This window comes from Tasmannia lanceolata, unplaced genomic scaffold, assembly GCF_043159265.1.
Source record: "Tasmannia lanceolata isolate RefF3 unplaced genomic scaffold, GAP_Taslan_0.1 ptg000013l, whole genome shotgun sequence".
Taxonomy (NCBI): domain Eukaryota; kingdom Viridiplantae; phylum Streptophyta; class Magnoliopsida; order Canellales; family Winteraceae; genus Tasmannia; species Tasmannia lanceolata.
The window spans coordinates 327,011-344,708 of NW_027518690.1; the positions used below are offsets into that span (position 1 = coordinate 327,011).

General features: G+C 38.3%; 1 protein-coding gene across 1 annotated transcript; it reads left to right on the forward strand.

Moving 5' to 3' along the window:
• The first annotated feature begins 12,040 nt into the window (after nucleotides 1–12,040).
• Nucleotides 12,041–17,074, forward strand: LOC143890659 (GDSL esterase/lipase At1g71250-like). The gene is made up of 5 exons (XM_077395344.1): nucleotides 12,041–12,506; nucleotides 12,801–12,928; nucleotides 13,502–13,744; nucleotides 15,479–15,734; nucleotides 16,701–17,074. The coding sequence occupies exons 1-5, from the start codon at nucleotides 12,239–12,241 to the stop codon at nucleotides 16,919–16,921; spliced, it is 1,116 nt and encodes a 371-aa protein (XP_077251459.1). The 5' UTR covers nucleotides 12,041–12,238; the 3' UTR covers nucleotides 16,922–17,074.
• The last annotated feature ends 624 nt before the right edge of the window (nucleotides 17,075–17,698 follow it).

Consider the following 17,698-nt stretch of genomic DNA (forward strand, 5'->3'; position numbering starts at 1 on the left):
ATTCGCATTCGCTAAGAGCCGGATATCTCATAAATGGATTCAGATAATATCCTCTTGAAACGGATTCGGATAATATTCGCTTTAAACGGATTCGGATGCGGACGGTAATCAAATTTTCGAATATCCATTTACACCCCTATTTATACTTCACATGGAAAAATGACCATTTTGCCCTCGAAATGGGTGGAGCATGTGGACACTCTTATTGCTACCTAATTAAACTTTGTCAGATCAGAACTAATCCTCTGTGTAAGTCTTAGTCTATGATAAGTAGGCTCCATTTCTTTCGACGTAAAATGGGCGTAAAACAAATTCTACACACATTTTTTTACTCATTTTACATTGAAATAAACAGATCAAGCCTTAGTTAATCGGTTTGCTTGATTTGGGATCGAGTTCACTGATCAGTCTTATTCGGTGATACCCGATTCATAAGTTCTCTTGATTTGGTTTTTACTACAACTTTTGTTTTGAGAGCATATTCAGTTCTAATTGAGATATGGCTCTGTGGACTTTACTGCTTAGTTATTGTATTTGCACCAAGTACCTCATGTGTAGCTTTTGTCATCTCCATTTATCTATTGACTCTCCCTATGTAAGCATGTTGTTGACCTCACTTTTGTGGTGCGTCATTATGTACTGAACTTTTCAGCTGACTGTGGTTTATCATTTTCAGACATTGACCATCGGGGAACGGACGAGGGAGTGCAGGCGTGACCTTTCAGTTTTAAGCTTTAGTCGATTCTTTTAGTTCCATTAGACAGTGAGTATTTGTTCAGGTATTATTGAGACTATGCTATTTTATTTCATTATTCATTATAAGGGAGAGTGAGAGAAAAGTTAAACATTTGATTATTTGGATCATTTATGCAAATGTGGACCTTATGGATGTTATGATATGACTGGTTTTGTTATCGCTTTGTTAGCCTTGTATGCTTGTAATGTTTCCTTGCAGGAGTAGGGCGTTGTTGTGTTCCCAAGCCTTATGTGTGCGGCTTGGGGGCGTGACACTATTAATGCTTTTTTTTTAAGAAACAAAAGGACTTAAATTTGCCAAAATATATGCCAAATTGAGAGGAATGCATGAGTGCAAGCGGCAATATTCAAGCAATAACCAATCGACATATGACAATGAGGACGAACAACAACCAATGTGTAAATGGTAAGTAAGAAGCTAAAAGGAAACACTCACCATCAGAAATGATCATTTTGTTAGTCTATATGCCCAAAAAGCAAGTATTTATGTAATGAAACTTTATTAATTAATTGATTTCATGACATATATTGGCTAAATTAAAGGAATGTGTAACATGCTTTTTACATCGAACATATATTTCCCTAGATAGCAAAGTAGGAATGCCAAGATTATGAATTCACAGATCCTAAGGTGTAGGGAGATATCATATTCCAGTCCTTTGCAGGCCTAAAACGTTCCTAGTTGGGGTTAATCGACATATTTTGATAATGGGACAAATTCACTTTTGTTTTAAAGTTGGTTGAATAACTTTATCACTCAACATTAAACTTTATTTTTTCTTTGATGCAACTAATATTTATATATTATAATTTTGGGTTTTGCTTAGGGAGCATGAAAATGCTGTTGGAAACATGTTTTTTGATTAAAAAAACTGTCTAAAAACATATTTAAATTGATGTTTGGAAGGGCATTTAAATGTCTTGTTAGCAAGAACCCTTTAATCTTAGCCTTTAACAAAAAGTGAGAGACTGATTTTTGAGCAACAAAGTTCTTCACGACCTCTTATTTTACATTCTCTGGTTGGTTGTTGATAACTTTTTGGGAATTGTAATTGCCTTTGACAGCTAGTTAAACATGTAAAATAGTGTGAGTTTGTCCCATTATCAAAACATGGTCGTGCCTATATTAGCAGCCTTTTAAATTTTGGGAATAATCCTACGCAACCTAGATGCATTGTATTAATTGTAGATAGTAGTACTAAACTTGCTGAGTCAATCTAAATCTTGTCCGAGTTGACACGACTAGCTAGGAAAACGAGTTACTAGCGAGTCAACTCGTCAAGCATGAAAAGTGTAAAATCCGACAAGATATAATTTTCTATCTTGAATTTCAGCCCCTGTTTTCTAAAAAGAACAAAATTTAAAGAATTTGTGTATCTCATTTTTAATGTAACATATAGATAAGGGGGGTGGAAAAGATAATAACGAAATAGTGGCCGACACGGAAATTGGTGGCGAAGAAAACGGCTTTGAACGCCGTAAAAATCGGCATTTGAATCGCCACTAAGTCTCTCTCTCTCTCTCTCTCTCTCTCTCTCTCTCTCTCTCTCTCTCTGTCATGGGTCCCACCTCAATCTCCTTTTATAGGAAACGAAGCTTTTATTAGGAAATGATATATTCACTCCCCTTTTCTTCACCGAGCCAACCCCTTGTAGTGTAAAAAGAGCAGTCACAGACACACTAGGGGAGGAGGTGGCCCAGGGAAGGAACTAGGAAGGATGAATACATCACGTTCTCAAATATTCTACTCATAAAAGTGGCTCCCGGAGGGATGTGGTTTAAGGACTATTCGAATGGACCTCTTTCAATGTAGAAAACTAACAGTAAACCAGTCTTATTTTAAAATTGGAAATGATATTTCCAGCCCTTTTTTTCTACAGTTTTACCTTATTCTGTTTGTCTTTTCTTGAAGGCTCTGTTTCTTTTGATGAAAAAATGGACGTAAAATTTGTCTTATGTTAATTTTTACAACATAAAACATATTTTACATCCATTTTTACGTTGAAAGAATCGGAGCCAAAATGAGTAGGCGTGGGGTGCCAGTCTGATGGATCCAAAGGATCCGAACATTAACGAATAGTATGTGTCTATTGGACCACATCCGACAATCCGAAATAACCAAATGCAGTCACAATCCGAAGGATGGTTAGAAAAAAGGGTGACCCACTGCACGAGGCTCCCGCCATTGCTGGATCTGGGGAGGGCTAGATGTACGCAGCCTTATCCCTACTTTGCAAAGAGGCTGTTTCCGTGACTCGAACCCGTAACCACCAGGTCACAAATGGAGCAACCTTACCGTTGCGTCAAGGCTCGCCCTCTACTTCGATGGATGCTTGAATAGAAAAATTAAGATAAAAGCACTCTGAAAAGGATCTGACCTATAAGAAATCTGAATGGATCGTGACCAAGATCTAGGTGGATCCGATCAAATGTAGACCCATTGACCCTGCTAAAACTGACTATATTTTCACTCCTTTTGTATGACTTTTGTTGAATTATTTTATTTTTATTTTTCAACTGAATCATGATTTACATTTTTGACATTAAGATATTCATCGCCATACATTGATAGTGTGATGATCAATCTTGAACATCGTAAATGATAATAATTAAGGGGTTGATTGGATGTAAAATAAATATATTTTTTATTCTAATACATTTTTTTATTGTAGAGTCAAAGTATAAAAAAAAAATTCATTGTGCATGTTTTGGATGAGAAAATATGTCAAAATAAAGATTTGCCTCCCTTACATTATAATGTGTAATAAAAAATATTTTAGTATGCTTTCAATCAGGCCTTCACTATTTCTTTAATGCCATAAAATCAAATATTGATATTTAAACATCTGCCTATTGAAATTCAAAACGTTTTGGATTAGCAGCATTATATTAATTTAAAAAAATTTATTCAAAATTTGGAGAATGAGAACAAGGGATATGGTGCTAGGTAGTACTGATTATCTTTTCTTTTTTTCTTTTGAGAATGATAACACAATGTAAAACTTTTTTCTCTTAAATTTCTTTTATATGAGAACATTTTACCTTAAAAAGCTTTTACCTAAAGGCATGTTTGGCAACCACGAAAAATTATGGAATATTCATAGAATCAATAGTAAAAGAGGAGCTGAGGAAGGAGGAAGAGAGACTTTTTAGAAGGCACAGGTGGAGAGAGCAGGGATAGAGATGAGAATTACCCTAAAAAACAGTGAAAACAAATACACTACAAATTGGGTTTTTTTTTTCCCTATTTTTTATGGGCTTTTCATGCTCCTTTCACTCCTACTGTGTCAAGTTTCTCCCTGTCCGCCCATCTCTGACAACTTCCCCACTAATATTCCAAAATAATTTTTCATGGTTGCCAAACATGTCCTAGAAGGTGGTTTAATATATCTTGGAAAATTAGTTTAAAAAGGTAAAAATATTTCAAGTTGGAAGTTATATTATATGGTTTAGGGTTGGTCCATCCATTAAATGGACAAACTGTTAAAAAGTTAGAAGTTATATTATATGGTTGACCGTTGGTCGATTTAATGAAATTAAAACTTACTTATTTCCATTGTATCTGATGAAGAAGAAGAAGAAGAAGAAGAATAATAATAATAATAAGAGGGGGCTCATTGAATGGGAGCGTTTTATGGGTTATGAGCACTCGTAAGTGGGCCTCATCATATAACAGGATATCAATATATGCAAAATATACATTGGATTATTCCTTGAAAGATAACCATGAAAAGGGGACTTCACCTTCTTTTTCTTTTTCTTTTTAGTAACGCTTGTATTTGGGTTCTGGGTTGAGCCTAAACTTATAATCAGGCTTAGTTGTGATTGAATCCAATTCAATCATTCTTTCTTTTTTCAATTATAGTTAGGCTGCCCCCTAAACCACCTCTAATCTTGTGATTGTCTTGCAGTTCGTTAATTTTGTTCCTGTAAATTTAGTTCGACAAATGTTGTATATTGTTAACACACAAAATTAAAAATAAATACTTTTATGTTTGGATTGTTAACGGGTCACCTGTCTAAACTGCTAAGCGCCTAAACTTTGGTATTTCCTTGTTATTTGCTGTTAACTTTAGGAATTTCACTAAACTTTAGGATGGATTGCAAAGACAATCAATCGGTGCTCATATAAAGAGCACTGACAAATCTTAACATTTGCCAAACTAAAAAAAGGGAGGGGTTCAATTTATAAATAGTATAGATTAGGATCATCGAATGAGAGCATTTCATGCGTCACGAAAGGGGGCTCCATCACACAACAAGGGAGCAAGATGGAGCCCACATGCATGGTATTCATTGGATCATTCCTAGAAAGATTATAATTAAAAAAAAGGGAATTCACCTTTTCCCTTTTCTTCTTCCTATAGTGATGTAAGCATTCGGGTTCTCATCGAGTCTAAACCTTATAATCAGGCTTAGTCGTGGTTGAACCGGTTAATTTTTCAGCAAAAGTTGGGCTGCCGACTCAACGACCCTGAACCCTAACTCTCTCGCTTTCTCGCTCTTTCTTTTAAGAAAAATAAATAAAAAAGAGTTTTTATATGGTGCCAGAGCATGAGATATTTGATCCAACAGCAGCCCACTTATTTTGTTGGATCAAATATCAAGGGTGGTACGTTTGGTGTACCACCTTCACGGGACTTCATGGGCGGGCACCATATAATTTCTCTAAATAAAAATATTTTGCGTGGCGGCAAGGGAACCATGATTACATTTTAAACCCTCATAGTCAATCCTAGTTTGAATTTTAGTGACCACACACTAGGGTTTGAAAGTCCACCAAGCACAATCATCACCATCCACATTGAAAAGCAAACCTTGGAAATATAAGAATATGTAAGATTAGCCCCCCCCTACCACCATCATACAAACCGACCAAACACTTTCAAAACCCCCTTTCTTGTCCATAAAAATCGGCCAAAACTCCCTTTAGTTGGTCGTTGCACACACACAAGTGTAACATTTTTTCACATTATTTTAACCCCCCCCCTCTTTCTTCTACTAGACAATTGCATTTTATGTTGTTCAACAAAAAGGAACCTCATGCCCCCTTTTGACTTTTGGTTAGGGCATTATTTTCATAAGGAAATAATGCGCTAAAATAAAAATAAATAAAGAAATGTGGCAAGGTGTAGGGTGAGCCACGTACCATGTCTATGACATATTTTTATCCATGGAGTGCGATCCACGTGTCCATTTTTCGTTCATTAACATTTGATTGATGAACTCCCAATCAGTTGAGTGGTCGATATGTGTAATAGAAGCATGAAATATGTATCAATTTAATCTAAAGAAATTACATTGCCAAATTATTTCTTCGGTTGGCCCTCAAGCTATTATCTTTGGACCCCGACACCGATATTGTTTTTAAATCAATAAGTAATCGTATACAGGTCTCTTTGGATGCAGATAATCTTATTACATATACTCATATTTGTGTACGGTATTATACACAAATAATATTTTTTTGATAGGTAAGCTGGGATCGATCTAGGACGTCAAGGTTGAGAAACAAAGCTTCAACCATTGAGCTACAGGTCCGACGACCCCTGTGCAAATATTAGTTAACAGGAAGACACTTACAAAACGGAACTCCCTTTGAAAAATAAGAACAAAAGCGAATTTGATCGATGATTTGGTCATTTCCACAATGATTTTAGCGGTTCATGAGATTTCGAGCTCTCTTCATCGTCTTTGATACCTGTCGTGATAAATAAAAACCTGGTCGTTTTCTTTTACAAAATGGATTTCCGTTTTGCTAGGAGTCCTCTAGCTAATATTTTAAAAATTAATGTGCCACGCCTTGACCCCACTTTGTAAATATTGTCCAGTTCGGGGTCTGATAGCCCCTCCGGTTTAGTTTTCCAACATCACTAACCTAACCGTATCTGACCCACTCCACAAGGCCCGCATAGTTCACATATATATATAGCCTAGGAACTTAATTTCTCTCCCTTTCCAATGTGGGATCTTACAATCCACCCCTCTTATAATATGGGATTTCCTAGGTAAATTTGTAGAAAGCCATTTTGCATCCTACTTTTGCAAGAGACAACAGCCACTTCTGATGAATTAAATGAATAAGACAAAATCTACCAAACGTGAGCCCATGTGTCTGTTGTCTAATGCAAATGTGAGCTGCAAAATGGCTTTCCATGAAATTGACTAGCAAATCCCTTTTCATATTTATCTAGCCGACTTACTCTTATGTGGTCACTAATTATGTGGCGTGCCTTGAAAGCCCACATACGGCATTGTACATATCATGAAATATAGCACCGTCACGTCAAAACATTCTTGTACAAATTTAAATGCTCTCTCTCTCTCTCCCTCTCTCTCCCTCTCCTAGGTTCTTAGCAATTGCAAAAGAAGTCAAAACAAATCAATATGAAAGAAACGTATATGGTGCAAAATGTTGTATGGGGACACAGATTTTGACATTTTTCCAGCTTAAATAGTGCTCTTTCGATAGAAGTTAGAAGTCAAGAGAATAGTCAATATGGGGTTTGGTAAAATGGAAAATGAATATGATAAGTCAATTGGTTTGCAAAAGTCATGTAAGAGGGAGAATATGATGAAAATGGAGGGAGCTTTTGACTGTGACCAAAGATGATGTATCTAGAGTACTCCTGTCTTCAAGGAAACTAATGGGTGATCGAAAGTAGCATTATAGTACTTTGCTCATTTTCATTGTGGGGGAATGGAAAGATTGAAAAAAAAATAATCCTAGGCATGGCATTCGTCAAACCCAGCCCATTCTACTTGTTTCCCTCAATCCTTGATTTTTGATGGGGGTAAATCTGAACGCTTCACAAGATAATGACATGTGACAAAGGGCCGGTGAGCACCCGGGATGACCACTCTCACTCGGAAGAGCTCTGGCTAGGGGATTCCTAAGGCCGAGTGAACGACAACGTTGTACCATATTTACTGCCACCGCTTGTCACAGATCTTGTTAGTTACCAACCATTGTGTTGTCACCATCAAGTACAACGCCTGCACCATACTATATCACATCGCTATTGACCTGCCACACTTTACTCCGCCTCGATATCCCCACTAGCGATAATCACGGTGCCAGATCGCGCCCAGAGCACGGAACCTCTACAAAGGTGAACCCTCCCCGCCACGCCAGAGGATTGGCTTCCCACGGGACTGCTTCCTATGCGAAGCTCTCATTCTGTTGATCTCAAAGCTAACTTGAGCGTCGGAGGGTTCCCCAGGGGATGGATATTTCCCCTATGATTGCAAAGAAGGAGTCCCAACTCCAGGTGGTCTCTAACCAGTTGTCTGTGAGCACAGGTAGCAGGTTGAGCTCCGGACGACGGGCGTGATCGATACCTTCATACGTGTTCGCTCACTCAATTGGATTTGAGCATCAATAGATTGGCGCTCACCATGGGGCCCGACAGAGCCTCTCCAGTAAAGGAGAATGCCATGACTTCTAGCACTAGAAGACGTAGTCGATCCAAACAGAATTACGGGTGCAACTCGCGCGGGTCGGGTTCGGGTTGAGTCCAACCCGAACCCAACCCGAGCAACCATTTACTCAACCCGAACTCGACCCGAGTTCCAACCTGACGAGGTTCAACCTGACTCGATCCGAGCAGCCCTTTTTGCCAACCCGAACCCGACCCGACCCAACCCGAGTTCAACCCGACCCAACCCGAGATTTTAAGCTTAAAAACTAAAAAAATTATTAAAAATTTAGGGTTGAACTCAGGTCGGGTTGCCCAAGCCCTCAACCTGAACCCGACCCGAACTCTACCCGGGTTGAGAAAACCCAACCCTAACCCGAACCTGAAACCGACTTGAACTCAACCCAACCCGAGTTTTTTCCGGGTTGAACCCGTTGGGTTCAGGTTGAGCCCACCCGAGTTGCACCCCTAGACAGAATACACCTGGATCGTACTAAGCGTTTACATGAGCCTAGAAACCATCCTCTGATACCCTACCACGAAAACCTTGACGTTGAAAGTGATTTGAATTCAAATTTGTGCCAATTTATTGATTATTATACATCAATAATCCTTTGCCCCTGTAGCAAATATCTGGCTTTGTCCTTGCTCGCATGTCATTGTTTTTATCAATGATTTTAACACAATCTTAGCCATCAAAATGCGGAAAAAAATTATAAATTTGAACTAAATTCTGACGTAATTTGTGCATGGAATACGGAGACTGTAACACTCTTCTGGTAGGTGGAGCACTCCTCTATGCTTCCTTTTGTTTTGTATATAACCAACCGATAGCCAAACCCAACATCCATGGGAACTAAACAAAGATGGAGCACTCCTCTACCAGATAAAAATAAACTCGTAAAAACTAGTCTACTAGCTACTAGTTAGGTAACAACCCAGCCTCTATTCTTTTGCTGCCAGGACTTCAAAAGCATGAGATAATGTTATATCACATATTAAATCCCTTGTTATGCGATAATGCACAGAGCAATTTCTATGATCTCCAAGTAGAAAGGCTATTCCTTTTAGGACTTGCATCCTATCCATCATCTACAACTAACTTTGTTGGTGTGTTTATCTTTAATCGACACTTCTTTCAAAGTGAGTAGATAAATTCTCTCCAAATCCACTCCACATCATCACCCCTATGCCAAAATAGGCCACCTCATTATGGCCAAAAGGACATATGGCCTTCCTCTGGTTGGCATCTGTGGCCCCCTCAAATTGTGCCCACATCTAGTGGCACTGCCAGTCTTTTAGAGTAAATGGTTGTTTCATAAAAACCACTTGTACATAAGATCATATGCCAATAATTTTTAGAGGTACCCAAATACGGCTGGCAACGGGGCAGGTCGGGGCCGGATGTTGGGGTCCCCTACCCCTTCCCCGCTGCGGGGAATTTTCCCCTCCTCGCCCCTCCCCACTGCGGGGATGGTGGGGAATCCCCCTCCCCTCCTCGCCGGGAATATCTATTCCCCATCTCCTCCCCTTCACCGCCTGGCATCCTTCGGGGACAAAATCCCCGCCCCGCCCGACCCATGCTCTTTAGTCACTGATACACTATTGTTGGGTGTCCCTAATCAAAAGGGGCAGATATATCACTTCCCTTAGACGCTGCTGCTGGGTGTCCCTAATCTATGGATGTTTCTCTTTCTAATCCAACAAATGAAATTTAAGTGAAAACATAACCATGAGATGCATGAACATCATGATACAAAAGGACACACTACAAGAAAAGTGACATTCACCGACGTTTTTGTAGCTGCATGAACATCATGATACAAAAGGACACACTACAAGAAAAGTGACATTCACCGACGTTTTTGTAGCGACATTCCATTAAACCGTGGTTAATAACATATATGCACCGACGTTCATAGAAGAAACGTCGGTGTATGGATGTTACCTCACGAAAGCCTTCACCCGCCTTAAAAGCTCAGAAAATAATGCAATGCCGCATATTAAGCAAGTGACCAAGCTAACATTCTATAGCACAAAGTATTGACTCTCTAGAGCTAAAATTTAAAAACCCAATCCCTTGTTATTTGTTAGCTATAAAACTTAAAAGGTAAAGTTAAAAAGCCCTAAGAAGTTGTTGGCACTCCCATGTTTTGATATCTTCCACTAACTCATCTTGTCTTATTGTCTATTAAGTTTTAATTTTTAATCAGACTTTGTTTGTGCAATTATCAAAATATGGTGGTTCCAAAATCACTTACCTAAAAGAAAGAAATGCAAATGTGAAAATGAAATGTTTAACATTATATTCCTAAGAAAGTTCTCACCAAAAAAAAAAAAAAAAAACACTTAAAAATACTAAAATAAATAATATTGATTAATGGGGCTAGGGCAGGTTGGAGACAACTACATCCCCTTGCCTGCACCGGGTAATTTTTTAAACCCCCGTCCCCTTCCCCATGCCCGCTCAAATTGGGGAATCCCGGCTTTCTCGGGTGAAATTGCCAGCAAGAACACGCGACCCCACATATCACCACTTATGCGACAAGTGGCATTACACTACTAGTGGCACACTGCCAGTCTTTTCAAGTACTAGCTCAAAGGTCTATGTACACTGCATTTCTTGTGTCTATTTGAAGTGAACTTAGTTGTCATTGATCCACATGCAACCTCAGCCATTCAAACCTTCCCCAAACTTCCCCCAACTTGAGTATTATGCCCCCTTTCTTTCAGTAAGATGATTGAAGAAAATATCATTTTCATTGGGAAAAGAGGTGCACCATACTTATCTTGAGACTTTCTTTCCCATGTGAGACAATTGTGCAATTGGGGTTTTGCTGAAAATTTGGGATGCCCTTTTCTTTTGTTATGGGTTCCTTGTGAGAATCCACAATCAGAGGTTCATCTATATCCTCACCTCAAATGGACTTGGGCCCCTTCTCTTCTTTGGTTTTTCTGTTGAAAAATAGAAAACAAGCCTCTATCCTTTGTCATTCATGAATTCTAGAACAATGTTTGTCTTGTTTCAGCCAATCTGATATTAATGGTTTTAGATAGATTTGCTCTGTTTTAGAAACAATAATTGTAAGTCGCAGCATGAAATAGAACCTCAAAGGAGAAGAAACTAGCTCTCTATGGCTACTGTGTTCATCTAATTTAATGCAAGTCTACAATTAAAAGACGGAAATGATAAATGCTCCCCTTCTCATCACTTGGGACACCCAGCAATGGTGCATCAGCAGAGGGGCTGATGTACTTCACGTTTAAAGGATTCAACGGATTTGATTGCCATGTACACTGCAGTTGGGTGTCCCATCTGATTAAAAGGGGCACATTTATCATTTCCCTTAAAAAATAAGAATGACATTTCCACCTTCTTTTGTTAGTCTTTTCCTGATATTAAATTCATTTTAAGGAAATGGCAAACAAAAGGAGGGGTGGAAATGCTACTTTCATTTTTTAGGAAGTGAAGAACCGAAGGGGGTGGAAATATTATTCTCCAATAAAAAAAGGTTTCACACTTGCATTGGTACAAATATTTAGTAGGGAATTGCTAGCATCTATCGCAAAAGGCATTTCGCTGTTGGTCTGTTGCACGTCAGACCAGCCACCTCATGAATGAAGACAACCGCTTTAGTCTCCATTCACGAAGTGGCTGGTCTGACGTGCAACAGACCACCTTCGAGAAGCCTTTTGCAATGGACCTTAGCAAATCCCTATTTAGTATGTCATCTACATTTGCATTGATACAAATATTTAGTACGTCATCTTTCATCTTATAGAAACTGCACCAAACAAAAAGACACACAAAAGGGAAAAATAGTGTAACAAAACAACCCAAAACCTGCAAGAAAATAAGGAAAAAGAGCAACAAAAAAAATAAATTAAACCAGCAATAAAATATGGAAAAAGAGAATAACAAAGCAAGATTTCATGGGTTTACATGCTAGCCGTTTCAAAAGCCTCATCTCTTTCAGGTTCACCACATATATATTCACAACTCAACATCAATTTTTTTTTTGCAAATTAATTAGTCCAAGTCCTTTCTTGATTTAGTATAAAAAATGGAAAAACTAAGATCCGGGCATGCCAATGGAGCTCGTTTTTCCTGCTGGGTTGTTGTCATTTTCGTGTTCCTCCAATGCTCTATCATGGGGGTTGGATCAACTCAAATTCCAGCCATATTTGTGTTTGGAGACTCTTTAGTTGATGATGGAAATAATAACTACTTAAATTCCTTAGCAAAGGCTAATTATCCTCCTTATGGGATTGATTTCTTTCGAGGGCCTACTGGGAGATTCTGCAATGGACGAACTGCAGTAGATTGGTTATGTAAGTTTATATGTATCAATCATCTTGTCTTAGTGGATCATACCCATCTTCTTCTTTTTTTCACCTCATCTCATTAAGATTTTTATTATTATAAAATCTGCATTGCTTTCTCTTTTTTACATTTTTAATGTGATAGATCTTTTAATGCAACCATTTTTTATGTAAATTTGAAATTGATATCTCCCCTCTCCCTTCTATTTATCTACCATTTTTTTTTTTTTTTGTATGGTTTGTTACCAACTTAATTTTTACTTAAATATTTTTTAATTTTACTGTTTTAACTTTATTCTTCAGGTGAGATGTTGGGCCTTCCTTATCCTCCACCTTATGCAGATCCTAACAGTAACGGAAAAAGAATTCTTAGTGGTGTGAATTATGCTTCAGCAGCTGGAGGAATCCTTGAAGAGACAGGCCGATACTTTGTATTTACTCCTCACAGTCCTATTTATAGAAATTAATGTATATTTATCTTTAAAACAACTGAAATCCTAAACTAATAAAATGTCTTTAAAAAGGGAACTTTACCTATAAGTCCATAATATGTAAAGCTTTCCCCAAGTAGTCATCTAAAATTATGAAATATACAAAAAGTTTAATTCTTTGGGGAAAAAATGCTTAAAAGGCCTTGAATTCTCTACCACTAAATTTAAGGGGGGCAACTCATGTTGAGTTGGGCCAAATCCTTAATAAGCCCAACTCAATTGGGGCCAGCCACCCTTAAAATTTGAATGACTGCCCCCCTTATGTACAAGCCTGCATAAGCTTGTCCCCCTTATGCATAAATCCTGGCTCTGCCACTGAACACACAGGTCATGAGACTTGGCGGACTTTAGTGTAGGATGAACTTGACTCGCACTTGAATCGATTTCTGCACAAGACTAGTTAGCCTATGATGGAGGTGGATGAGTGGACATATTCATGCATATATCAGCATTAGAAGGAAAAAAATTATATCTATATCTAATATTGGTATCTTCTATTTGATTTAATGCTAGGTAGAACGTTTCAGCCTAAACCAGCAGGTACTTAATTTCGAAAGCAACTTAGATGACTTGAGAAATCAGATGGGTGGAAGGAACCTAAGTGAGTACCTTGCAAAATCCATTGCTGTGATGGTCCTTGGGAGCAATGACTACATCAACAACTACCTTGTTTTGCCCTTGTATAATACAAGCTTGGTATACACCCCTCAGGCGTATGCTAACCTTCTCCTCAACCATTACTCCAGGCAGTTATCGGTAAAAACCCACATCTAGCTTCTTTTCTGCATACATGAATGCACATGCATACACATACATACATAGATACACGTATATGCATGCATACATACATTCATATAGACATACATACATACAACACATGAGTTTTCCCTTTTGGCTCTGTTTCTTTTGAGGTAAAATGGGTGTAAAACAAATTTTGCTTACAAATTAACAACTGAGCATTTTAGGCCGAAAGATCGTCGCCTTTGTCTCTCATTTTTATTTTTTTTTTTTAGTGGAAATTTTTATATAGAAAATAAATTTTGTCGCATTTTCTAAACTCATTTGAGCTATGAAAGTTTTTTCCAATGAATATTAGTTTATCCGGTGGTGGGAAAAGGGAAGGAGGGTGGGACAGGGAGCGAATTGAGAGAGCATGAATGAGAAGAGGATGACAAGGGGCTGAAAAAACAGGGGGAAGAAAAATTCTACTCAAAATAGAGTTTTTGTTTTCCTTATTTTTCAACCACTCTGGGGTGAACTCTATTCAAAATAGAGTTTTTTTTTGTTTTCCTTATTTTTTCAGCCACTTTGCATCACCTCCTCTCTCATGCCCTCTCAATTCTCTCCCTCTCCCCTTCTGTACCCTTCACTCATCACTTACTTGTAAGCTAATATTCCGTGGAAAAAAAAATTCACGGTTACCAAACATGGCTCAAAATACATATTTTTCCAAGATAAATTCATAGGGCGATGATATTTTCACTCCCCCAGCATGACGCATTATAATGTGATTTGTCGTCAAAAAGCGTTAAAGTTACCCACTTTTCATGTCAAATCATGTTATTAGGGGAGCGTGCGCGTAATGCATGCTTCGTTTGGTTGCACACAAGCTCGGCAGCCGTCGGAATTTAGTTTGGACTTTCATGCCATTCCACGTTTGGTTGCCAAAATGCATTGGAATCCCTTGGATTCCCTTGGATGTCCCTCATGTAATAATTACTTGTCTCTTTCTTGTCCCCTTCTTCCAAAAGCAAAGAATTTGAGTTGAATTTTCTAGGGAATGATGCTCTCTCTTCCCTCTCTCTCCTCTCTCCCTATATTGGTAATGTGCCCCCTACTTTTTCTCCTACTCTCCGAGAAAATGCCACGCAACCAAACGCTACAACACAATTTTCGGAGGTACTTCTTCTAGGCATATCAAAATGCTTGTCTCCTCCCTTTGAGTTCCTATTCCACCACTCTCCGAGCCAATCCAAGCAACCAAACATAGCACTCTAGGGGGAGTGAAAATATCATCTCCCAATTCATATTGTATGTTAGTTGGAAGGGATGGGAAAGATATTAGCCACATGGAGCGCATGTTAGCAAATCCCCAGTTAAATGTTGCTTATCCTTTGAACATCCAACAGTCAAAATAAACCAGAAAATTTTCTTGTGGTTCACTCCAATTTCCTTTAGAAAGATGTAAGCCACCACCCACGGTGCACTGTAGCAACTCTCAGTTTAGCCTTTCCAAGCACTTCACATCTAGTACGAAGGAAGATTTTACTTGAAGGGGTAGGCAGAGATGATACTCCCACGGCGCATGTTATCAAAACCCTAGTTTTGTCTAGTCAATAAACCTAATCTCAAAACTCTTTTATGTACGTACATCTACAGTAGATCATACACCCATGGTGCATGTTAGCAAAACCCTAGTTTTATCCAGTCAAGAACCCTAATCTCAAACTCTCTTATGTACATCTAACAATGTATCTATACCTCTTACAGGCACTTTTCAGTGTAGGGCTAAGGAAATTTGTGTTGGCAGGGGTGGGCCCACTAGGTTGCATCCCCAACCAATTAGCGAGAGGTCTGGCCCCACCGGGCCAATGTGTTGATTATGTGAACCAGATCGTTGGATTATTCAACGTAGGGCTGAGATCGCTCGTTGATAAACTGAACCACAACCACCCCGGGGCGATGTTCGTTTATGGCAACACTTATGGGGTCTTTGGAGACATACTGAATAACCCTTCTGCTTATGGTGAGTTATAATAATTAGTTCTCACAGCAAGGTTAGGGTTTTCAAATTTCAAAGAATGACAACTTTGCCATTGGAATTCAGTAATCACAGGTGCAATATGCTTGGTATGCCAAAAAATCTGTAGTGGCAAAGTAGTCATTTCACCATTCATCCAGTGAATGATAATCTTGCTCTTCATTCAAACTGAGCATTATATGTCACATAGGCAGTGTTTAAAAAAAAAACAGTAGTCATAAATATACTATAGGGCCCGGGAAGAGAAATGGGCGACTATTTCATTTCCCATGTGTTTGCTAGGCAATTTTGCATAAAACCATATCGCGACTTGACTTGCAGAAGAGAACAACCACCTCAGTTGAATTAGCAGATTTTGCCTTGTTCATTTAATTCTAATTTATATGAGGCGACTGTTCTCACCTGCAAAACTGACCCAAAAAAAGCTTTTCGTGAAATTGCCTAGCAAATCTAAGCCCTCTTCGTTTAAGATTCTGACAACCGATTGTAACTCCAATACCGATTATTAGATGTTTTAGACTATGACAACCGATTGTGGAGTCCCCAGCTGATTATTGGACTCAAATTCAGTGCAATTTCCGGTCCAACAATCAGTTGGGGGCTCCACAGTCGGTTATCATAATCGAAAACAAACAGGTCCTAATTGTAATTTTGAGTCCAATAATTGGTATTGGAGTTACAATCGGTTTGACGGAATCTTACACGAATAGGGCCTTAGAAAGTTAATAGAATTTTTTAAAAAAAAGAAAATTTTGTAAAAAATCATGATTTTCAATGAATAATAAAATGCATTTCTATAGATTAGGAATATGTTGGTAAATTCCATTTAAACAAATAGAAGAAGTTAAAATGAGACAGAGACAATCGAAGTCAGAGGATCTGAGTTATTCTAAGGCAATTTGTGATGAAGATGAATCCAACGGCTCAAATCATCCGGATGTGATGTGGCAGGTTTTAGCGTGAGCGATCGAGGGTGTTGTGGGCTAGGAAGAAATGAAGGGCAGATAACATGCCTTCCCCTCTCACTTCCTTGTCCGGACAGGAATCAATACGTTTTCTGGGATGCCTTCCACCCAACACAAGCTGCAAATGCAATACTTGCTCGGAGAGCTTTCTCAGGAGGGCCCAAAGATTGTTATCCAATCAACGTGCAACAGATGGCTCTTATATAGCTCTACACGTCTCCTTTATCTATACATGTGTATGTGCATGCATACGTATATGGATTATGTATGTATGGGTATGAAATCGAAGTCGCATTATCATGGCATTACATCATTTTCCTTTCTGTTTTTACTAAAATTGAAGGAGATCGAAATAAATAATTTCCCTTTTTTTATATATTTTCCTGTTATTATACCCACAAATGAATGTATGCACATGTTATGTATGGAGGTATACTATGCATGTGTGGTATATTTTTCTAAAAAAAAAAAAAAAAGGAATTGAAGAAGCAAAATCTGATTTTTCCTTTTTCTCCTTTATGTTGAGGCGGGATTTAAACCCTGGAAAAATAAATAATAAATAACAACTATTTTTTAATTGGGAATTTATCTAGGAACTTCGCCGGCAGCTTAAATTTTATAAAAATAAACCCTAAAATAATAAATATTTAGTATTTACACTTTCATACACACCTCCGGCATCGATACATGCACATATGTCCAATTTTTTTGGAACAGAGCTAGCTGGTTTTCTCCGAAATGTGTTGAGGCGCAACAGTTGACTGGATATCTAGGGGTAAAGCATTGTTTCGATGCGGGCCGCGAATTTTTCCAATATTTCATATTTTTCTATTTATTTGATTACAAATGAAAATAGTAATTTGTCCCCCCTTCAGTTAAGGATGATGATATACCTAAAAATTTTCATTTTTTCTCTAAATTGTGAATTTGGAAAAAGTTTTCTTAAAAAATATTTGGTAGGCCTAATGGTGGAGAACCAAAATC